This window comes from Strix uralensis, chromosome 2, assembly GCF_047716275.1.
Source record: "Strix uralensis isolate ZFMK-TIS-50842 chromosome 2, bStrUra1, whole genome shotgun sequence".
Lineage (NCBI taxonomy): Eukaryota > Metazoa > Chordata > Aves > Strigiformes > Strigidae > Strix > Strix uralensis.
Genome location: NC_133973.1, coordinates 70,766,686 through 70,790,196, shown reverse-complemented (window position 1 = coordinate 70,790,196; position 23,511 = coordinate 70,766,686). Strand labels below are relative to the sequence as shown.

At 39.3% G+C, this 23,511-nt stretch overlaps 1 protein-coding gene across 17 annotated transcripts in view; it reads left to right on the top strand.

The window, feature by feature from the left end:
• MCF2L (MCF.2 cell line derived transforming sequence like) overlaps positions 1-23,511 on the top strand; it is a 134,019-nt gene that overhangs the window by 88,015 nt on the left and 22,493 nt on the right. For 15 of the 17 annotated variants that reach the window (XR_012627592.1, XM_074859230.1, XM_074859225.1 and 12 more), the window contains 11 exons: positions 4,812-4,902; positions 15,442-15,561; positions 16,305-16,421; positions 16,930-17,079; positions 17,750-17,874; positions 19,606-19,720; positions 20,697-20,816; positions 21,678-21,869; positions 22,090-22,281; positions 22,964-23,123; positions 23,272-23,342. Coding sequence is in view for 16 of the 17 variants with exons in the window: in XM_074859230.1 (XP_074715331.1) it covers positions 4,812-4,902; positions 15,442-15,561; positions 16,305-16,421; positions 16,930-17,079; positions 17,750-17,874; positions 19,606-19,720; positions 20,697-20,816; positions 21,678-21,869; positions 22,090-22,281; positions 22,964-23,123; positions 23,272-23,342 (1,453 nt within the window). In the remaining variant the exon portion in view is untranslated. Of the gene's footprint in view, positions 1-2,482; positions 2,654-4,133; positions 4,702-4,811; positions 4,903-15,441; positions 15,562-16,304; positions 16,422-16,929; positions 17,080-17,749; positions 17,875-19,605; positions 19,721-20,696; positions 20,817-21,677; positions 21,870-22,089; positions 22,282-22,963; positions 23,124-23,271; positions 23,343-23,511 lie in introns of those variants that run through there. The other 2 variants (XM_074859238.1, XM_074859239.1) reach the window with 2 other exon arrangements.

Here is a 23,511-nt window from a genome sequence, read left to right as displayed (position 1 = left end):
GTCAAAGTAGGGAACAATCCTGAGTGCAGTGTAAGCCAACTGTTTAATAATAAGGCTTTAAGACTGAAATCCATTTTTATTAAACTGGAATTATTTAACCTAAAACTCTGCACAGCATTTCAGACATGCCAGAGTTTGATATTATTGGGTCTCTGTGGTGAACCTGAATATTTGCTTTGTTTTGTTTGTAGTAGAGAGCAATGTATACAAGCAGTTTTCATACAGCAGTGTAGAAGCATTAGGAACTTATTTGTGTAGCAGTTGTCACCACCCATACCTTGGAGAAATGCAAGGATCTTTCAGATGATGAGTATGTAATTGCTTCCACACACCCCAGGGGGAAGTTTCTTTCTGGAGTCCTATGTACTATAAGCTTTCCCACCCTTTCCCACAGGTGCATGAGCTCATAAGTCTTGCAAACAAGACAAAGAGGGAGATGTCCCCATAATCTAAAGCTGAGGAGTCACTAAGTGAAAAATTCAGTTTCTGCTCTACAGTCTGTGTGGAGAACTCAGTGCTTGTTGGGCAGGTACTTCAACTTCACTCTCACCTTCTCCAAACGGTGTTACACTGGCTCCCCAAGATGGAGGAAGGGGACTGAGCAGAAAGTCTACCCTCTGCTGCATTTCATCCTGTCCTCTGTGGCCCCTGCTCCCCTTCCCATGCTTTCTACCTTTCTGGCCTGGCCTTTGTGGGTTTGCCAGACATATTTCCTGCAGAGCAGGGGTGATTTCTCTGCCTTCCTAAAAATGTTCTGTTCTTTGTACTGGTGAATAAACAGAAGAACAGAGCTTATCCCATTATGGGGGGTGGGTGTGTGTGTGTGTTAGGAGGGAAACAAAGGAAGGAAATACTAAATTTGAATTACAAGCTTATATAAATTATGTTTCAGAAAGTACACCGGATACGAGTTAATGCGTTAAAGAAAACAGGTTGTAAGGGAAATGTCAAGAAGCCTTAATAGGCAGGTGCTTCTGCTAAGGTTGTCTGCTGTTTCTCACTGTAAGGGTTGGTTTCCAGTCGTTTACAACTCTGCCAAATTTTCTTGCTATTCACAAGGTTTCACCTGAGTTTTTGGTTTAAAGTTTGGCCAGAATAGCTGAATTGTTCCCAAGAAGCCAGGCAACAAATCCACTGTGCTTTTCAAAAACTGAAACAGCCTTTTGTTTAAGAAGTTCAAGTGTCTCCATCCTTTGGCCAAGGACTCAGACTTGACACTTAGAAGAATGATGGCCTTTGTGTCAAGGAAATACCTTGAGAAAAATCTGCCTAAATCCTGGGTCACAGTTGCTCAGTAGCTATGCAATTCTGTTGTGAAAAATGTCCCACTTCATCCTGGGGCTGAGGAGGGGCTTCTCTGTGCTTGCAGAATGAGCTGTTCTAGAGTCAGATCTACTACCAGGGCTGAGAGCAGGAAGATTGTCTCGAGGGATATGAGTGCCGCCTGTTGACAAGCAGGCAGTGCGGACAAGCTGCCTGACTCAACAGGCAGGACCACAGCCGAGGGAAGTATCCACCCGAGGGAAGATATTGAAAGACTGAGCGGGATGTAGGGTAAGGGAGACTCAGGTTGGAGGATGAGGGGATTGCGATATTCAGAAAGGGATTGGGTAAGAACCAATTTGGTCGTTTGTCCTGACAGTATCAGATAAAAAAAAAAAAAAGCTCCAAGAGTTTTTGAGTTGGTTTTGGGACAAGGCAATAAGAAACAAGAGTCGTTGAAGGGATGAATGGGGGAGACAAATGCAGGTAGTGGTGACAAGTTTATGGGAGAGTGATACAGAGGTGTGAGAAGACCTGGGCTAAGCTGATGAGTACAATACAACTGGAGCAAGGCAGGGGGTAAAGCTTGATGAGCAGGACAGGTCATGTCCATCAGAGCATGCTTCTGCTGAGACACAGAGCAGAAGCCAAAATGCTTTACTGTCAAGAAAATGGGGGGGAGGGAGGGGGAAGAAATCAGTGTTAGGATAGAATGTAATAAATGTGGCTGAGGGAAAGAGGGACAGCTGTCACTCACAGTTAAATCAGGAGCCAAAGGAAAATTGTTACCAAAACAGCATTCATCCTATGTCCTAAAAGAGAGGAGGGGGGTCTTGCAAACTGTCTTGTAACTACATACAGGTGTGTGTGGCAGCAAAGAGAGGTCATTAGAGCAAGGGTACACTGGCAAACAGGCCTGTTTCCAATATTTACTTTTCTTGAATAGGTGGCTTTGTTGTTGTCATAATGTTCTCAGCTTTGTTGTACACAACGTCTTAATTTGGTTTGTTGCTTCCTGCCTACAACTTGCTGGAGCTGGATTCCGGACTCCATAGCCAGCCCTTTGCAACGAGACATGGTTGTCAAGATAACAAATATTTTTCTCCACGATGATTGGTTCAGAACAGAGCATTTAATTATTTTTTTTTTTAAGCAATCTATATTAATTGAGTGTTAACGGCTTGAAGTCAGGTGCTCAAGATTTTGCCCTGGGGTCTCTTCTAGCTAGAGGTGGGGAATCCTGGCTTTTGTATCTGAGCCTGAAAGGGGGCCGCATTCGGAATCATGCAACCACCCGACATATTTGATCCACTGGAAGAAGAAGGCTGGCTAAAGGCATCTTTTGGACTATCTTAGAGATGTGCTTTCCTTTGTCAACTCTTCCACTTAAGTAAGCCATGTCTTTTTTCCTCGGAGAATATTAAGCCCTGCTTATTGCCAGGTATTGAGGCACATGATTTACTGTGTGGAGCTGCCATCTAGATCTTCTCCAGGATCCCAGCTGAGCCTGTCTTTCCCTGTGCTCCTGGGGAGAAATCTGATTGATGCACTGTCAGAGGCTTTAATTTTATTCCTGTTACAGAGAAATGGCAATAGTTTCTTGAAATATGATACATTTATTATATTAAATATTATACAAATATTTAGGTACTCTCTGGGATCTGAGATTATGCTTCCACTGAGGAAGTATGCAGAAATTTAGGACTCCTGGGAGCTTCTGCTGAGCAGGGGAAACAGTTCTTAATTTAAGAGTCTTTAATACTCTTCAAAATCCCCATGAATGGCTGTGGGAGGAGCTGTGGCACCTTTTTGACTCTATTCATCCATGTTTAGACTGTGTGACCCAAGGAGTTTGTTTTGCTACCAGATTATTGTGGAACATGGTTGCTGTTAGCATTTTGTTTTGCTCAGTCACTAAGGTTAAAATGGTGGGAACTTTAAATGGGAAACAGGAAGATGCTAAAATCAGTCAGGATCTCTCTCCTCTTGCCCTTCAAATAAAGAAAGAGAAGGAAGAGGAAAGTAAGTTATGGAAATTTACTGTAGCAGGAAGCATATTGCTAATATAAAACCCTGTTTGTCTGCAAGTGTTATTCAGGCTTACAAGGCAGGCACTCAGATGTCTTTTATCAGTGTTGTCCTAACCTAGAGGCAAGGGTTAAGTAATGTGTGCTGAATGTGGGCAGTGAAGGGTCATCTCTAATATTCTTGTATGTTAAAATAACTGCTTAGCTTCTTTTGAAAGAAAGTGTTTCTTTGCATTTTTTGTAATTGTTCATGTTTCCCCCTAAATATTCAGTCTGTAAATTTGAGAGAGATTGCAGTTTGTAAAAGAGAGGAGGTAGACTGTGAGTCATGTTTAAATTTGTAATTTTGAAGAATAGCTTAAGATGACACATCTGGGTACCTGTATTCTTCATCCTCCTCAACATCCTCTTATTACTGTGCCACCAACATAATCTTATAAAGCAAAGGTGGTGTTTTCATGATTCAGCAGGCTTGAATAAGGGATCCTGACATTCGGTTTTGTTGATTTTTGTATTGTCTTTTAAGGTATGATGATGACAAATCAGTGCACAGTATTTCTAAATGTCACACAGTGCAGACAGTAGGCCTTGCAGTAAATTATTATCCAGACTAAAAATACAGCACATATATTTAAAATGACCAAATATATGAGAAAATAACAAATCCAAGCCTGTTTGCCTTGTATTTGCCTGTCATTTCCATTTTGATTGCGATTGGCTAGCAAGGGCTGCTGCTGGCATTGCACAATTGGCTTAGATGGGGAATTACAAAACAAGAGCAGATCTCTTGATTGGGACTCGGTAGCACATGCAGCTGAGCACAAGAAAGGTCACCCGTACGCAAGGATTCAAGCACAATCTCTCTCACAGATGTTTCCATTCCAGAGAAGTGCATCTGATTTCATTTTTCTCATCTATGACTTTGAATGTTTAAATGCCATAGGGGGGGGTTGTTTCGGTGAATATAAAAATGCACCTGGGAACAAGTTTGCAACCTGGAAGCATATGAGAATTTCAGATGCACAGAGCAATATCATGTAATAATCTGAAGGATCTGCGTTTTTAAGGAGTTTTAAATATCAATGAGGAGGAAGACAATTCAAACAGAGGGCTAAAAGCAGATGTAAAAGGAAAATAACTTTGTTTTCATTCTGAAATTATACTGAAACAGCATGAAGGAGGTATTATATCAGCACCAAAACAATGGAGAATCAAAAGGTTTTCTTTTCCTCTGAAATAATCTCTGTACAAGAAATGTAAAAACTATCTTTCATGAAAAAGAAGAATTCATGATTTGAATATAGTTTGAACCTCTGTGGAACATATTTGGGACTGTGCTGCATCTTTCCAGTGGTGTATGGTATATCTTTAAGATGTTTAGATGAAGAAGGTTCTGCACAAAAAGATCAAGGTACTTTTTAACTAGTTTTTAACTGCTTTTTTAAGTGAGAGAAATAGAGGAGTTTCATTAGTATTTTTAACTAAACTTTCTCTTTTTCTTCTTTTCTCCTCCAAACTTAGTTTACGAGATGCTGGAATTGGATTTATTCTTGTCATAGATCGCAGACAGGACAAATGGACCTCTGTGAAAGCTTCCATACTACGGATAGCAGTGAGTACTGTTTTAAATTAACTCTTTAGAAAGATTTTCTGTGTTGAACCTTCCTTTTTCGAGTAGAAAAACAGCAAATATTTTATTTCTTCAACAAAATGTTAGCTGATAGATGATACACAAAGTATCCAGTAACTCTTTTGTATCCCAGCTGACTGGGACTAAGCATCGTGTGTCTCTGATGTGCTTTTAATGCAGTTTGCAGCTCAGTACATCTTCCTGAGAAGGCACTTGGAGAGCGTGTGTACATGTGAATGTGTGTGGCATGCAGCTCTCCCAGGTGGGAACCAATATTTGCATGGACAGCCCATGTGTCCCACAGAACTTTGGGTCCACCTTTCACTATTCGAGTGAGCTTCCCCTTTAGGAAGAGATGAGGATGAGGATCCTGATTTAGTTTACCACCTGTGAAAGGAATTCAGGTGTAAAAGCTGGTCTTGTGGAGTTCGAATTAAAACAAGGATTGCTTGTAAGCAAGAAAATCCTATGTACCTACTATGATCAATTAACAACATGCTGTTACTTTCAGTTTCCTTTATAATCAATATTTTTTAAATATGAAAGCTAAGCTTTAGAGGGTTTGGGGGTTTTTTTACACAAGTAGGAAAAGACAGATTCATGTTTATCATGTGCTTATCCTACTATTGGTTTACTCTTTGTTTTTTTTTTCTTGTTAGCCTTGCTTGAATTGTTAGTGTTGATAATCTTTTCAGTAAGTGCTGAACAACAGAACTGTAAATGTAGTTTCTTTAATTTTTAATGGCTGAAAATTTTTGTCTCTAAGATAAAAGTAAAATCAAAACAGTAAATGTCATTTTTGTGTAGCCCCTTTCTGACCAAAGTACTGTTTGTTTATTATAACTTAAAGGTATTTATTTAAAGGTAATATATTACTCCCACTATATGACTTTTTGTGAATTAATATATAATGATATAACAGTCCCACAATACAACTTTTTCCACAATAAGTATGTTAGGAATGTTAAAATATTTAAAATATACCAAAATATTAGCAAAATCTGCTTTTGCGGCTCATTTTGGAATTTTGAGATGCAGCATTGAGCAGATTCCAGCAGTGGAAACTGAGAGTGGCATAATTTGGCGTGATTTAAAGAAAAAGGACTATATCTCTGGAGTTTTTGGATCTCTTTCAAAATTCAATGCTGTATTTTCTGTTCAAGGACAGATAAGTATTCTACAGATGTTTTTATTTACAAAATTGGGGTGGCAGGGAGTGGGGGGCAACTACAGACATGTTTCTTATAGCCATGCTATTAATGTTTATCGTAATGTTCCTCCAGTGTGTGTTATTTTGCCTAGAAGCACAATATACAGAACCTGAGTATCTATTCCCTGTGATAAAGGATCTATCATTGTAGTGATGGAGTTTGTGCCTAAGGGCTTTGCTTGGAAAAGGTGTTAAGTGCAGGGATGGGTTGCAGTGCTGTTGATGATGGGTTCTTTTCCTTTTTTCTTCTTTTCCCATTCTTCTGGGAGCTTTATTGAAAAGAGGAATTATGCTTCCTAGCTGAAGTCTAATCTGTTTGAGGCATGATCTTTATGTTTGTTTCTTCACTGAACTGGCTCAGCTTTGGCTTTGTATTGCATCTGTGGATGTATGTGACAGTCTTCCTCTTGGGCTTCAGCAATAGTTATAGAATTATAGAATGGTTTGGGTCAGAAGGGACCTTAAAGACCATCTGGTTCGAATCCCCCTGCCATGGGCAGGGACACCTTCCACTAGACCAGGTTGCTCAAAGACCTGTCCAACCTGGCCTAGTGACATCATCCCTGAACACTTGAAAATTTTGTCTTCCTATTTCAAAAAAAGATATAGTTAAAAATCATTGTTTGGTGTTGTCCACCATTTGTTTGCTATAATATTTGCCATAAATGAACTGCAAATACATTTCTGCTGTCTGTTTCTAAAGGATTTCTCTGGGTCCTATTGATGGACAAAGATTATTTTTTTAATGGCTCAAGGGTAACTGGAGGCCTAATTTCCATGTGTTTTGTTTTCCTAACAGTCAGAGTTATCTTTTGATGGCGATGAAGCATCTAAGTGTCATTTGGGCTGTCCAGATTGAACCTTATGTCTGAAAGCCTGGTATCCCTAGCAGTTTTGATTGCTAAAGCTTGTTGCTGTGTGTGAGGATATGAGTCTCACGTTATTTAAGAAGAGTTTTGGCTGTTGGCTCGTTTGTTGTAGTTTCTGCAGCATCCTCCTTGCTGTCTTTCCTGATTTTTTTCTAATAGTCCTGAAAGGGTTGACCCTCTTGATCTGTGAAATCAGAGATGCCAGTGCAGGGTGCTGTAGCTGGAGCACTGCCCAACAGGAATATCCTGGCTTGAGCATCTGCCCATCACCAATATCCTGATGACTATAGGAAATGTATTTGTAAGCACTGAGCAGCTGCTAACCAGAAATTCATACTAGCACGTAATTTTTTTTATTACTATTTTATGTTATTTTCAAGACTCTCCATACACAAGTGTTTGGTTTGTACTAGTGGGTGTTGGAAATATGTTTTGAAACAAAACTAACAGAAAGAATTTTTGTTTCAGGCTGAAATTTATGTGGAAAATCTTTCTATATTATAAAAAATTTGTAGGCTTGATTTTTTTTTTTTTTTTTTTTTTTCTTTGCTGTTAGGGATCATTTTTTTTCCTGAAACAGAAAATAAGCAATGATGAGCTGAATCTGTATTTCATGCTGATACTTTAAGGTTGCTATAGACAGTCAAGGCTGTGAAGACAAGGTAAACCGATTTTTGCAGACATAGTGGAAGGTCAGCGGCTGCACCCTTCACCCAGGATGACTGCTGCTGAAACATGTGCGCGAGGTCGTCCTGAGCCAGTGCAGGAATGCAGACTCTGTGGCTTAAGAGACACTGCAAACAAGATTATTTTTTTATTTTTCCCCTGATTTAGCTAAAGTGAAATTATTAGCCTAGTGCAGTCAAGAATAGCATGTATTTGGAGGGTGCCTCATCCTGTCTGAGATAGGTGGGATGGATAACCTAGAGGTACTGTTGACTATGTAGAAAGCTTAGCTTTTATATGGCTGTAAGTTGGACAGAATTCATCCCTACTGTGAGTCTCTAGGAAGAATCTGGCCTACTGGGATAGCCAGGCTGAGAGGTGGTGTTCTGGTAGAGATGCCAAAAGCCAAACTTTATGTTGCTAAGTCTTGGCAGTAAATTGTCACATATCTAGAGAGGCTGTTAAAAACTGAATGTTATTATAAGAAAAATATCAAAGTTAGGCATTGTAAATTGTTCACTCTTATAAGTTTTGTGCCCTGTCAGCTGCTGAGATTCTTCTAAATTTGTATTATAATGTTCTGTTTTCAGTTAAACATGGTATACGGAGACATGCAAGACCTTACTGAACTTTTTAGCTCTTGTGGCTGAGCAAGTGGGTAGGCTCATGGAAATAAGGCATGATTCCTGAATCAGAGTGTAAGGAGGAGCAGTCACATAGGTTGGTGAAACTGCTCCATATTGTCCCAACTGAAGTAGGGTGAATGACAAACACCAGACAAATTGATCCACTTTTCCATGCAGTCAAAAATTACTTTTTTTTCTTTCTTTTTTTTTTTTTTTTACTTTTTTCTCCTAGTGTTATCATACCCAAACAAACACTATTCAATCCACAGTTGTAGGAGCAAGACACATTACTAGTCAATGTGCTCTGGGGTTTCACACTGCTATGTTCATAGTTCCAGTGTGTTTTCTGAAATAAATGAAGCCTGTATCATTACACTGTCTTTGTCTCTGTTGTCCTGTCATCATTGTCTTCCTCCATCTTGAGGTGTGAACTCAGCCTTTTAGTAAAACAAAACAGTGCACTTGCATCATTAAAAGTTCCACCATAGCCACCCATCAGTCTTATACTGAAAGTTCAGAGAAAATGAACTTCCCTAAACTTGGTGCTTAGGGAGTAACACATGTGCGCAACTGCTCTTGAAGAAGCAGTTGGTAGGAGGTCACTCAGGTGGTAGTGAGAAAACTTTATCCAGTTACAAAACTTTGCAGCCCTTTCTAAAAGTGACAGGAGTTTTATCAAAACTCTGGAAGAAGTTTGTTTTGTGATTTGCAACCTTTGACTAAGGATGTGTTGCATACAGGTTTCGTGCCTTCTGTTTTGGACTGCGTTGTCCAGAGCACTGTTTTTCTTAGCTCTTCATAAATCAAAATGCAGTCTTCGCTGTAACAGAGGCTTAGCCCATGAATTGCTTTGAACATTAGGGTCAAGACCTTTAGCTGACAGGAGGAGACCAAAAGCCGATGGAGAGACTGAAGTGCTAATACCAGCCTAAACCTTGCAGGAGCCAGGCAGTCCCATTTTTGTGCCATCTGGAGTCTTATCATTGGTTTTACATCCAAGGTGAGAAACAGTGAATTACAGTAATCCAACCTTGAGCTCTCTGGCCTCGTTTGTAGAGAGATGTTGAGCTTCGTAGTGAGTTGTTGATGAAGAAAGGATGGATTTAGTAAGTGATGCTGCATGAAAGGCACTATTTTGTTATGGATAGGTATTTCCCACTAGCCCAGGTTCTAGCTAGCTCTTTGTATCATGTCCTGAAAACTGTAAGGCCACTCAACAATTTGTATGGGTTAAGTTTGCAAAACCTGCTCTTCTTTCAGCCTCTAGTCATTTTTCTCATTTTTGCTTGGATTCAAAACAAGAACTTGACAATGTAATGAAGCTAGAACAGTATTTGTATTAATTTTGTGGCTATTGTGATTCCAGTAAATGATAAACTAAGAATGTTATTTTGAGATGCTGTATGGTTTTGTCTTATTGCTTTGGATGTTTTGAGAATATTACATGTGCAGGCACTTCTGCAGTTATCCTTGTATAGTCAGCTATTTTTCCTTTTTATTACATGGATTTTTAATACATAAAGAGAGAGAGTAAATCACTTAAATTTTGAAAACAGGATCATAACATCACAAGCATTAAACCCAGAGCTAATGCAAAACAAAATGTTTTTAAAACTACAGACAGTTTCTCTGTCATTAATACTCTGTGAAGGAAAGTGATAATTGAGAATGTATGCAACTAACTTAATTTTACATTTTGCCCAAAACCCAGCTGGGTTCAGTCTCTGTAAATTCCTCGTTTCCAGAAACCTGAAGCATGCCGTGGAAAGCTCCTCATCCCCGAGAAGCAGAGCACTGAAAGCAGGCAGCTCAACCTGCTCCTGAGTATTTATTAACTATTTTCCTGGAGGATTTAAGGTAGCTCCTGTTTTGTCCAGCCAGTGAAGGTTCTTCCCACATTCCAAGTTTGGGGTATTCGTAGGGCAGCAAAGATCTCTGTGTATTGGAAAGTTTTGATTTTTAAGGGCTGTGCTGTGTATAAATATCTGGTTTGGTCAGATTTATTTCAAAGTGGATAACTACATGCACGTCTACAACTTTTTCTGTACTTTTGGAATCGGCACTGGCCTGATTGGATGGGGAAGTGAAGGAGATAAGCAGATAGAATACTAATCCCGTGACTGTCATGAAGTATCAAACAAGTGCCAATGCTGATACAAGTGAGACAAAGGAATATGGATTGGGCTATGTGGTGGTTTAGGCCCTGCCAGGGTCTGAGACCACGCGGCCGCTGCCCCTCCCCCACAAAGGGAGTGAAATACAAAGCCCCAGGGCTGAGATAAGGAGAGGTTTAATACAACAGTGCAACAGCAACACAACAAACAGCAACAATAACAATAACAGTAACAGTAATAACAATGAACAGAGCAAGATATGTACTGATACAGCAGTGTGAGAGAGAGATCGCACAACACACCCGTTCCCCGAATCTCCCGCGCTCCCACGCTTGGGCGCCAAGAGGTGATGTCAGCATGGTGTTGAATAACCCGGCTAGAGCTTCCCCCCACTGCTGGGGAAACTTAACCCTATCCTAGCTAAACCAGGACAGACTAGAATAGAATAGGGACTACCCTTGTTTTCACAGAGGATACCTAAAACATGACCCCCGGTCTCTTTTGCATAGGCATTAAATGAGTTAGTGCAATATTTGAGACAAGATATTGGGGGAGCAGTTAATTAATCTAGTAAAGAAAGACACTTTTGGAAAAAACAGTTTTCAAGTGCACAAACCCTTCTTCAAGTCTCAGTGATGTTCATTGACTTCACTAAACAGTCCTTGAAAGCACTTTATGTCACTACTAAACATACATGAAAATTTTTTTGTGCTTAACATTTGGCACAGCACTATTGAGAAGTCATTGTTTGCTCTGTCTACTTAGCATACAATAGCTTCAAACAAAAATGCTGCTGGTCTGGAACGGAGATTTTGTTGTTGTTCTCTCGTGTTCAGGATGAAGTTGACTGGTTGATGAAGTTCACACATATCTAAGAACTGTCTCTTGCATCATATCATTGTCTCTGCAAGTCACCAGGGCTTTAGGGGGAAAAAAAAAAGTTAGGAAAATAGTAATATTTGGGCAGTGCAGATATAAGCTCAGATAAACTGGAATAGGTGGCAGAGGTCCAACATTGTTTACTGTAACAATCCTCCTTCTTGTTTCACAAAGATCAATTTGCAGATTTGACTCCTAGCCACAACAAGCAGAGGAGGCATCATTTTTAAGACTTGGGGTTTTTTTGAAAAAAACAAAACCAAACAGGAAACATAGGAGACAGACTAGTGGAGGCAAGAATGGTATTGTAGACAAAGTTAGAGTAATCTAGAATTTGAGCTTTTGTTGAGAGAGAGGGGAAACATCTGGCAAGCCTTGAATGGGAGTTAAAGTGATACAAGACTGTAGTGACTTCAACATGTCATTTCAGGTAGACGCACTGAGATGGAGAATAATTCTAATGTGTGTTCTCTGTTTTCTTTGAATTGAACACTAATGAGACATCTTAATTTGGTCATGCAATTAAACTGTATTTCATAAGAGCTAATACACAGTTTATAAAAATTTTCTATTGCGTTGCATTTGGCTACTACTGTTTGCTTCAGGATCAGCTTAAATATCATAGAACCACAGAATAACATCTTGGGTTGGTGTCACATCTCGCTCAGACGAGGGAGACAAGTGACTCAGATTTGCAAATCCCCAATGGAGCAGACAACAAGTCTCCAAGTCCAAGCATTTATTAACTACCCACAATGTACTAATTGAACATGATAATTGGCTAAGTATATAGCAAGTTGTGGCAAGCAATACAATATGCCTTGCATTTCTTAACGGGAAAGGGAAAAGAGGGAGATAGAGGGAATGGGGAAATACAGATCACCGGTCTGGGTTTCTGCGCTGATCCTGCCAGCAAGGGTTCCAGGAGGCACAGGAGGCATCTGTCTTTTTCACTTACATCAGTCTTCTTCGCTTCACTGCACTCTCCAGGCTCCCCTTTTCTTCCACTCCACTCCCCCCCCCCCCCCCTTGATTTATACACACTTTGCTTGGGTCCGTCCCCTAGGTCGACCCACATACCTACATATCCCATGTACGGGGAGGGGTAAGGTGTTTCATGGGGTGATGTAATTAGCATGGTCATGTTAGCCTTCGTTAGCATATTGAGGGTGTTAACTTTAATATGCATTTCATGGATAATGAAGCAAAGTTCATTCACTGGACAGATGGCCCTTGATATTTGTCCAGGTGCACCAGAGCAGAGCTGTCCCGTCTCCACAGGGCTCCCTCCTCCAGCTGCATCTTGTGTTATTTGGGCAGCCTTATCAGCTTCGACCTCCACAGAATGCACCCTGTGACTCATAGTTTTGTCTTGCGAGTGTTTGAGGCATTTCTTCAATCAGCCTCAACTTTTGCTTTCTCAGGCTGTTTTTCTTAGTTTCTCACAGGCCTGGTTTCTTGTCTCTCACAGTTGGGAAGGACCTCGAAAGATCACCTGGCCCAAACTTTCATGGGGAAAGGGAGCCTCAGTGAGATTATCTAGCACCCTGTCCAGTCACATCTTGAAAACCTCCAGTGATGGGGACTGTACCATGTCCCTGGGGAGGTTGTTCCAGTGAATGATTGCTCTCACTGTAAAAAAATTTCTTTCTTATATCAAGATGAAAATTCTCCTTGTGCAACTTGTACCCGTTGCCCCTTGTCCTCTCCACATGGCAACTTGTGAAGAGAGAGCCTCTGCCCTCTTTGTAGCCACCCTTTAGGTGGTGGCTGGAATGCTGTGATGAGCTCCCCACTGAGCCTTCTCCAGGGAGAAGAGACCAAACTCCTTCAGGCAGGATCTCCAGCCCTTTGATCATCTTTGTGGTCCTCCTTCAGACCCTCTCCAGTCTGTCTGCATCTTTCTTGAATTGTGGGGACCAGAACTGGCCACAGTACTCCAGGTGCAGCCAGACAAGTGTTGAGTAGCATGGGATGATCACGTCTCTGTCTCTGCTAGTAACGTCCTTGCGGATGCAGCCGGGATCCAGTTTACCTTTGCTGCAGCAGCGCACTGCTGGCTCGTGTTCAGCGTGTTGTCCGCCAGCACCCCCAGGTCCCTTTCAGCGTATTTTCTCTGAAATTCTGGAGTAAAAATCTAGACTACAGTCACAAAGTGTAAAAGTGAGAATTTAAAGTTAGAATGAAGACATTTATTACTTGTACATGTAACTTAAATCTACTTTTACTGTTTGGTGTCTTTTATGCTTCATAATTTCAGGAAGTTGTGTGTTCCTAATGTATCTACTCAACTTGAAGCTAACAGGATAGACATTTCCCAGTATTCTGGGTAAGGCTAAATGGCTTGCAAACATGAGCTGCCAAAGGCAGTATGTCTGGATGTCATGTGGTGCGATGGATATCTCACATGAAGACCCCTTATCTTTCTCAAAAATGTGTTATCTAAAAAATACTTCTTGGAGCTTTTTCTTCTGAAATGTTGGCATTGCCATTGAACAAACTTCACATGGTGGAAGTTGAAGGAGAAAATTAACAGCTCAGACTCTGAACACTGCTGTTACAGGCACAAGATAAATTGACACATGTCTATTGAATGTGTGAAATGAATAGACTACATGACTATCATTCTAAAAAGATTATTCAGGAGATTTAATTAAAAAAAATTGTCCATTCTTGTGCTGTTTCTTAGTATGGGTTAAATAATTTTCTTAAATAAATTTGCAATTGTCCTTTGTACAATAATTCAGAAAAAAAATGGTAAAAAATAATCTTTTCTTAACTTTTTCTTCTGAATACAGTGATGAATTTTCTATAAAAAGTTTTTCCTCTGATAACTGTGGGTTAGTAAGTCCACGGGGTGTACTACTTCTAGTACACAGAGAAAGATTGTTTACAGTGCAAGGATGGAGGAGCTGGTGTGGGCACTCAGAATTATCTGAATTCTGTTCCCACCCCTCAGACAGACTCCTTTGGAACTGGACCACCACGCTTTCTCAAAAATTTGGACATCACTGAAGTGGAGACAGACTGTAAAGCTCAAGCCTTTAAGGTTCCTCAATCAAATTGAGATCTCAGTTTTATACTGAATGTCTGGGAAACCACAATGAATCTGTGAAGTCTTCCACAAAAGTTTTTAACTACTCTTCTCTTTAGAAGTTTGTCATTTCTAGTGCTAAATATCTGAAACCCTTGGAAACCTCAAAATGAGTATTAAAATACTTTCCAACCTTCCAGGTACTAACAGTTTTACTAGGCATGGAAACAGCACAGCATGGAAACGGGTCCTTCAGCCAGTGTTTAGTTTTTGGTTGGCTTTTTTTTGGTAGTAATTCAATTTTCTAGAAGTGTGACATAATTTCCAACAGTATAATGAAGAAAATTGCGCACTTAATCATTATAATAATAATTTTTTTTAGTGAGCTTCACTGCCTCCCTACAGTGGAAATACTGAATAGGGGAGAAGACTTCATGATTTCAAGAATGGCTAAATGCCAAGTATGCAAACCTCTGCCACAGCAGAGGCTGATTTTTAGTAGTTCAATGACATTTCTTTGCTTGCATTCTTTCTTCTATTTTCCTCCTATCACTTGTAGAACTGGGAAAGATACATCAGACTGCTAGTTGGAAGCTGAGAATTATTATGTTTGATTTTTATTTTTGCCAGCAATATTAAAGCTTATGTCTAAGCTACTGCCTGAGAAATTCAGTCTTGGTGGCAGCAGTTTGCATAGGCAGCTGGAAAGGCAGTATATGCACAAATTAGAAATGTGCTGTTAAGTGTTCAGACAGTAATGGAGGTTTCTCTTGGCACCCTCTATTAAAGAGAAGATAAGGTAACCGGGAAAGTACTGTTGAAAAAGTACTAAGTCACTGCTGTCTGTTCATTAGCCTCCTTGACTAGGATGCAATCTTAGCTGAAGAGTGGTACAAGCCAGCCCTGAAATATTCAATTCCAGAATAGATTTCTGTTTCCAAAGATGAGTAAATGTGTCGTTGAATGAAGCTCTTTGTGCAGGCCTTGCAAGTTTATAATTGGTCACCCCATTATGAGAGGCCTTTGATACGGTTAGTTTGTGGTTTAAGAGGGTCTTCTCCTTGTTCAAAAATATCTTCTGGAGCCGAGACACAGAAAATAACAGACTAAACTTGTTCTGCAGGCATCTTTCCCAGGAAACCTGCAACTAGTCCTCGTTCTGCGCCCAACAGGGTTTTTTCATCGAGCTCTGTCGGATATTGCTTTCAAATTCAACAAAGATGAGTTTAAAATGAAAGTACCTGTAAGTATCCACTGTTTTCACTTTACTGTCAGGAATCTGTTAAAGTAATTAATGTAGCCAGTGAGAACCAAAAAAATACCAATAAAAAACCATGCTTAAAGGCAGTTACAGCAATTTTGGCTAATTCATGATGGTTTATTCTTGAAAGAATATGTGAATTTTGAGGTAAATTATTGATTATACTTTTGCTTGTAAATGTACAGCATTTATATTTTAAAATAAACTTTGAAACTATATGAGCTAAAGATATACAAGTTATTCTACTTATCAGATGTAAATTTCAAGGGTGAAAGATAGTCTTTAAGGCACTCTTCCCCCACCCCTCGTTTATTTTGGAGAATCAGTCCTTACATGCCAAATCCATGGAGATGCTACCGTTCTCTCCCACAGATCCAGGATAACAAGGGCAAATGAACAAGAAATGAATGTTGCTCTTGGAAAATAGCCATGTATGGTTTATCAAGATAAAAAACCCTGGTGGTGTAATTTATGTTGTATAATCCATAAGCTTTTTTTTTTAATATGCCTGATGCTCATGCTCACATGCAGTTACTTACATTTGCATCGTCTTCAACTGAAACAACTGTTCAGTTTGGTTTTCTATACCCAAAGTAAATAGTTGCGTCACTTGCTCCTCTATTAAACTGAATTTTCTCTATCAGAGCCTGAAGGATGGGCCTTAGAATCCTTAACAAGGGACTTTTTGCCACTGATCATGTTCACTTTTTTCTTTGCTGCTGCAGATCATAATGCTGGGCTCAGTATCAGAACTGCAGGGTTACATTGATAAAACACAATTAACAGAAGATCTTGGTGGCACCCTGGATTACTGCCATAACAGATGGCTGTCCCGTCGCACTGTAAGTCTTAGGTTTTGTTTTAACTTTTCAGTTTAATGAACCCTTCTGTCTTATACTCTGTCATTTATAAAACAGATTCCAAGTGATGCAAGTTGACTTCCTTGGAGTGAGAAGATGTTCCCAATGGTACTTAGTCATCTTAGAGAAATAATATGAGTAATAATTTGGGAGTGGTTTTCTGAACACTTGGAGCAAAGGAACTACAGTGTATTATTGTGTTGAGATTTATTGTTTTTGCTACAAGAAAGAAAAAGCACAAGTTGTAAAATAACTCCAGATTATAAAAATATGAGGAAGATACACCTGATACGAGCCTAGGAAAAATAGACAATTACGGAATTAATGGTGACGGTATCTATTGCTTGCAAAATTATACTTTAACTATTTTTTAGTCTTGTAATTCATCTGCTCGGGTTTGTTTTGAGAGTTGTAGTTTGTGTGTATGTGTGTGTCTGTACATATGCATGTGATGAGCATGAAACATCTTTAATGGTTTTTATTCCAAAAGGCTATAGAAGGTTTCGCCCAAAAGGTTAAGCAAACAGCTCAGATTCTTCAGTCCTTTGGGACTGAGCTGGCTGAAACAGAACTACCAAATGATGTGCAGTCAACCAGCTCCCTTCTTGCAACACACACAGAAAAGAAGGACAAAATGAAGGTATGTAGTTTTTGTAAAGATGCTGTCTTCTAGTTAAACTGGGTTTTAATTTATAGCTAATAATGTTAATAGAAAATCTGGAGTATGTTAATAGACAGTAATAATGCAAAACATTGAAATCTTATTGAACTTGTTTTGCTTGGTTTGATGTTAAAAAATTCTTTTTGCATTCAAAGATGACATTTCTTGAGACTAAGTTTATGTATGTACAAATGTGTAATGATTTGTATGTGGAAACAAATTCCTTTGTAAGTAGTGGTGTATTTAATTTGTAGTTTTGTTTGCAGCAAGAAATTTGATTGTATTTGCATGCATATGAAAATATATGACCTCTTGAAGAATGGACAAATGTTCTTTCAAATTAGTTTAAATGAAAACTCTTTGTGGATTTCAACACTGTACCTCTAATACTTTTGAGATATTTATAGCCTAAGGAGACACTATATGTATCATGAAATTCAACTCAGTTACACTGGGGTCTTTTAAGATGGTAAATGTAGAAGATGACATCTAGCATTTACTGTCTGTTGTCAAACATTGCTTTTAATCAAACTATGCTTGCTCTATTGCTATTAAAGCAAAATTCTTTTTCCAGTTTGGTGCCGTGTGAAGTCTGCTTAAAAAAACAAGACACAACTACAGTGTGGGGGGTTTTTGTTTTGTTTTGTAGGAGGATATCAGGTTAGCAGTAGAACAGGGAGATGATATCCTTGGAAGTATTACAAAACCAGTTACTGAGAATCCTGAATACAAACTGAATCAAGATCAGCTAGACAATCAAACAACAGTAGAAAGGTGAGAGGAGCGAAATACTGAACGTGCTGCTTGTCTGGGTTTCTTGACCCCTCCCTAGCTCTTTTACTTAGTTCCATCTGCATGCTTAGCAAATAAGCAAATGTTACAATGTCAGCGTACTTTCAGAAACAACTCCTCTGTTGTCAGATCTAGTCTTGAGCAAACTAAACCCCTGATGTCCATTACTGGGTCACTTGGCTGTAAGGAAATAGGGGATGGGGTTTGAGTTCTGCTACCAACAAAGTAACACCATTCTTTTTTCCTTTTTGTCAGATTTGGACTATACAGTTGAGCAGCTTCTCCTTATTTTAAAGAATATCACAGCTTTGTTTAGAGACTAAAGTGCAATCCAAGGAAATTTTGCCGCTGTAGGGAAAGCAGGAGAGGGGAGACAGAAGTGGTATCTTTTTGCTAGATTTATCCACTTTGGTTAAGTTCTTTTGAATTGAAGTGGGAGATTTCTTTTTCTTTAAACCTGCCAAAAAGTGCTTCTAACATTGCTAATATCTTATCAATGGCATTAGTAGCCTTTAAAGGGCTACTAGAGAGTACACTGCTCTTGAAGTATCTATGCACAAACTTCTTATATGCTTCCTTCGGGCATATAAGTAACAGATGTTTTTTCCTTTGCTCCCCACCCACCACCCCCTGTGAAATTACTGCCAGGTTTGAAGACATTATATCACCATAACACAGATGTAAATTTGCACAAAGCTATGAAAGCATAGCTAAATTCCCACAGGCAGTATTCTGCATTCTTTTTTTGTCTGTCATTCTGTGTTTCTGTGACACTCAGGCTGACTTTTCTTTCCAAACAACTGTCCATTCCAATCCACAATGCTTGGCAGAAGTCACTTTTTTTGGTCGTTGTTGCTATCAACTATCCGAAGGACAATCGGGGTGGGGGTTGCTAATTTATCCAAAATGTTTCCCCTCAATACAATATCTGACGGAAGTTGGAACAAACTCTGTGTGTCCACCTTCTTTCTTATCAGTTTTAACTTGTAAATTCAGGGTTCTTTTCTTGCTGTTGAAGACAAAATTTCATTAAAATGCTGTTGTATGGCCTTCCCTGGATGTAGCTTAGGTACAGCGAAGCACACTGTAAAGAGAAGTCCATAGGATACCATACTGTCAAGTGCAATATTGGAAGATAAGTTGAAAAGTAAAAGTTTTAAGGCATTTGCCAAAGTTATAATAGAAGGCTCTTTTCATTGCAGTACTGCTGTATGCTTGTCTGTGATATTTAAGTAGTAACTCTGCTCAGAAGAGGAGGAGCAATGACCAAAGTTTATTACGAGCCTTGCTCCCAGGAATGAAATGTAAGGGCAGCTGGCTGGTCACAGCAGTACAAGTTTCTGCCTTCATTTTTCCTTATAGCCCAAGGCTTGGGTTCCTCTGGGTCCTAGCCCACACACATTTGCTTATTTTATTTATGTTTGTTAGCCCCAACTACCCGTGTCCCCAGGCCAGAGCTGAGAAGTAGTATGTGCAGCAGCTAGCTTCAAATCAGCACTTGCCAATTTTTCAGAACTTAATGTTTGTGTTGGGTTTCAGTTTTACATCAGTGTTATTCTAGGAAACAATTCTGTGCAATACTCAAAAAATTTCCTGTATCCAGTTTATTTTTTCTGGAAAATATTGCTTTGGGGAGGCTTTTTGTTTACTGTGGAAGATTGTATTGTTCCTTGAAGGTTGCACCCATCATTCTTACAATATTTTTTTTTAAAGGCTTCTGGCTCAATTACATGAAACTGAGACTGCCTTTGATGAGTTTTGGATTAAGCATCAGCAAAAACTTGAGCAGTGTCTGCGCCTTCGGAATTTTGAACAGAATTTCAGAGAGGTGAGAACTTCTTGGTGGAAGTCAATATTTGGTAATATAGAAATGATTCAGAAGAAAATACTTCCCCCTCTTGTTTTTGCAGCTCTTGTGTGTGGTTGAAAGCTTTCTACAACCTTTTTCTTGTACGTGTCCTTACTTGACATACTGCTGTCTTTACTACCTTGAATACTTGCCTATAGAGACATAATAGCTTTTCTTCTGCAGTCTTATGATTTATTTTTTTTCCATGGACCCAGCAGCATATAAGCGTTCAAAAACTCCTTTGAAACCTGTTCTCCACCACAGAAGCATAATATGCTGGCTCAAATCCTTTCATCTTGCCAATAGGCCCTTTTATGGAACCAAGATTTACCTAAACCTTCTGGCTGAAACTTTGTAAAAGTCTCCAACACTGTGGGTGGGAAGTTGCAACCACACTGTTAGAAGCTGGGTGGAGGCTGAACTACAATTTTTACAGCCAGTTTCTGATCTCATGTTAGTTTAACTCATATGCTTGATGGCACCTACAGTCTCTTTACGCTGGTGTAGCTGATCTCAGACCATGGCCCCTGTGTCTCCATGGAAGCAACACTTGGGAACCCTCTTACAAGTGTGTGTCTGTCTGTATGTCTGTCTCTCAACCAATTGTTAGGGTGAGGACCTCTCTGTCACGTTTTGCTGTTTACGTTAATGTTGCTGTATATTATTGTCATCTGGTAAAAGCAAGATCATAAAGGTTTCCCGAGCATTAATTTTTCTGCAATTTTTTTGTTCAGTACCAGGAAACAGGATTACTTCACTGCCTTTACATTGCATTTGTTTTCATTTTGAATTGAGAGTAAATGTAGGCTGACAAAAAAAGTGATCTGTCTCTGTGCCCCAGTAACCCCATAATGTGAGTCACCTGACTGGAAATAGTGGTTATCACCTATTTAACAGATGGGTCTCCAGAGAAGTGGAATCATCTTCATTGATATATAGCTGTGTCTCATTTCAGGTCAAAGCAGCTTTGGATATTGTGTCTGAGAGACTGTCTGCTTTCACAGATGTGGGAAACAGCTGTTCACATGTGGAGCATATTTTGAAAGATCTTGCCAACTTTGAAGAAAAATCATGTGTAAGAACTCTGCAAGTCTCCTTAATTTCTAGTATGACAATGCATCTTGGGGGGGAAATGGTATTTGGTTATTGAGGATACCTTATGAGCAGAGCTTAAGCTGACAACAGGGCAAAATCAGTGTCTCAAGTAATGTGCAGAAGGAATTTGGAATAAAGTCCTTAACCATTGGAGCCAGCCCAGTTCTCAGGCACCCCTCAATAAAGAGAAGAGTGACCAGTCACAAAGTTGGTGTGACCAGTTCATGGAAGATTACATGAAGTGTCTGCATAGCCAAGTTCTGCACTTAGTGATCAAGGGGCCACTTCCATTCCTACTAAAGCCACTTATTTCATTAAATCTCAAAAATGGGAAAGCTGTGTATTGAATTACAATATGTTAAAAGATCACCAACAGAAACATACACTCTGAACAATGTAGAAAGGGAATCTTATTATGATCTGTGCTTCACAATAAAATATATAGCTCTATAAGTGAGGTCGTTGCTCTTGAGGCTGAGGTGCTGGAGTTAGGTATTTTTTTTATTTGGGTTCAGATTGCTGCTGTACTCCAAATTGCATGCATACGCACACAAAAATGCTGCTGAATAACTAAGGCATAAAGACAATAGTGGTTCCTTCACAGGGAGGCATATGTGTAAACTCATTAATAATGTTTCTGAAGTACTCTGATACAATAAAGAAGTTCTTGGGCATCTGGGAAGACAGGAAATCACTTTGATTTATTAAGCAAGGCAGCTGTTAACTAAAGAGATTATCAAGGTGTATTTTACTGCATAACAACAAATGGTATAATTTTTCATATTTTTCATGGATGTTAATCCAAGGAAATATATACCTAAATGAATGCTTGCTTTCTTAGGAAACTATAGCAAGAGCCAGAATGCTAGCCTCCGAGGGTGATGCTTTTATTCAAAGCAATAATTATGCTGTAGACTCCATTATTCCAAAGTGCAGTGAACTTCATCATCTCTGTGATGCCTTCACTACTGAGACAGAACGGAGGAGGAATCTTCTTAACAAATCTCTAGAACTGCATGGCTTACTAGAAAAGGTAAATTTTGTGTGGTAAATTTTGTATGTTTCCCATCTTGTTTGCTAAAACCTCAGTCAACCAGATGTCGTAATGGCAAGTAAAAATATCTGGGTGTGCTGCAAGTTTTCTCCTTAAATAGCTGAATACATCACAAGTAGGGGTATGAAATGTTTTAGACCTCTTAATGTTTGATGCTGATACTGGTGCATTCTGAGCTTGTTCTTTTCTCTGTTTCTAGTCTATGAAGTGGTGCGATGAAGGAATTTATCTGCTAGCTTCGCAGCCAGTAGATAAGTGTCAGTCTCAGGATGGTGCCGAATCAGCTTTACAGGAGATCGAGAGGTTCCTGGACACTGGTGCAGGCAATAAAATCAAGGAGTTGAATAAAATTTACAGAGAGTATGCACACATCCTTAATGAGGACCTAAAGGTACCAGAAGACATTTATGTGTATCTATGTGTGATTTGTTAATTTAGAATTGCTCTCTTGCATGGCCATTGATAAAGCTAAATAGTCAGTGCTAAGAGTTATACCTGGGAACTGGAAAGCCAACACATTTCCTTACCTGAGGTGCTAGTTCTGTCATATCTTTGAATAAGCATCAAGGACTTCAGAGCCTTTTAATGACTACTTCAATTTTTCAGAGAGTAGGATTGCTTTTAAAAAAAATTCTTCCAAGTGAGTATATGAAATAGCTTTTTTTTATGTAGCAAAAATGTGCCCATCCTTGATAATTTGTATGACTTCTGCTTTGTAACTGCTTTTTTCTCTTAGAACTTGAGAATATGTCCCTTTTCGTCTTGGTTGATCTCTTCATGTAGCAGAACCATTAGACACTGTCAAAAAAACTTCTTCTTTTTTTTTTTTTTTTAAAATTGAAACCTGAACCCCATTGGTTTCTCTACAGCAAGCGCACAAAATGTTTTATGAAGTGATGTTCCAATGTACTAAATGACTGTGAATTATGCCTTGTTAGGAGTGAAGAGTAGGGTAATATTTTTATATGTGCTATAAAAACAATCACAATTTCAAATCAATGTGCTGTAAATGGCAGTGTAGCTTGTTGATAGGTCTCTGACAGGGATTTTTTTTATTTCTGTGGCAATGGTAGGAGCATGTACAAAAAGTTTTCCAGAAGCAAGAAAGTATGGAAGAAATGTTTCAAAAGAGACAAGTAAGTCTTAAGAAACTGGCAGCTAAGCAGACACGTCCTGTTCAGCCAGTTGCACCAAGACCTGAAGCCTTTGTAAAATCTCCTTGTACCTCCCCAGGTAAGTAACTGTAGTAGCCTTTAACTAATTTTTTGTGCTATGCTGAGAAACTTAAGTAAACTTTCAGCTGTAATTTGTGGTTACACAGACATCTGTGTCAGATCTGCTCAAGTTCTAACTGCTGTTTGATTCTGGTTTACATGCTTAGGTCTTCAAAGAGAATACGTATCCAACTCAGAAGGCAGTGCGCTTCGGAGGGTAAACTACAGAAAAGGAAAGGTAATTTTTTTCTTTACGCTTTTCATGCCCGTATTTCTTGAGACAGTCATAATACAATGGAATGTCTAGGAATTTCAAGATGAATGAGGTAGTTCCACTAAAAAAGTGATGATATTGCCCCTATCAAAGTAATTCTGGTGACACAGTCATGTGGTTTAAATAGAGGCTG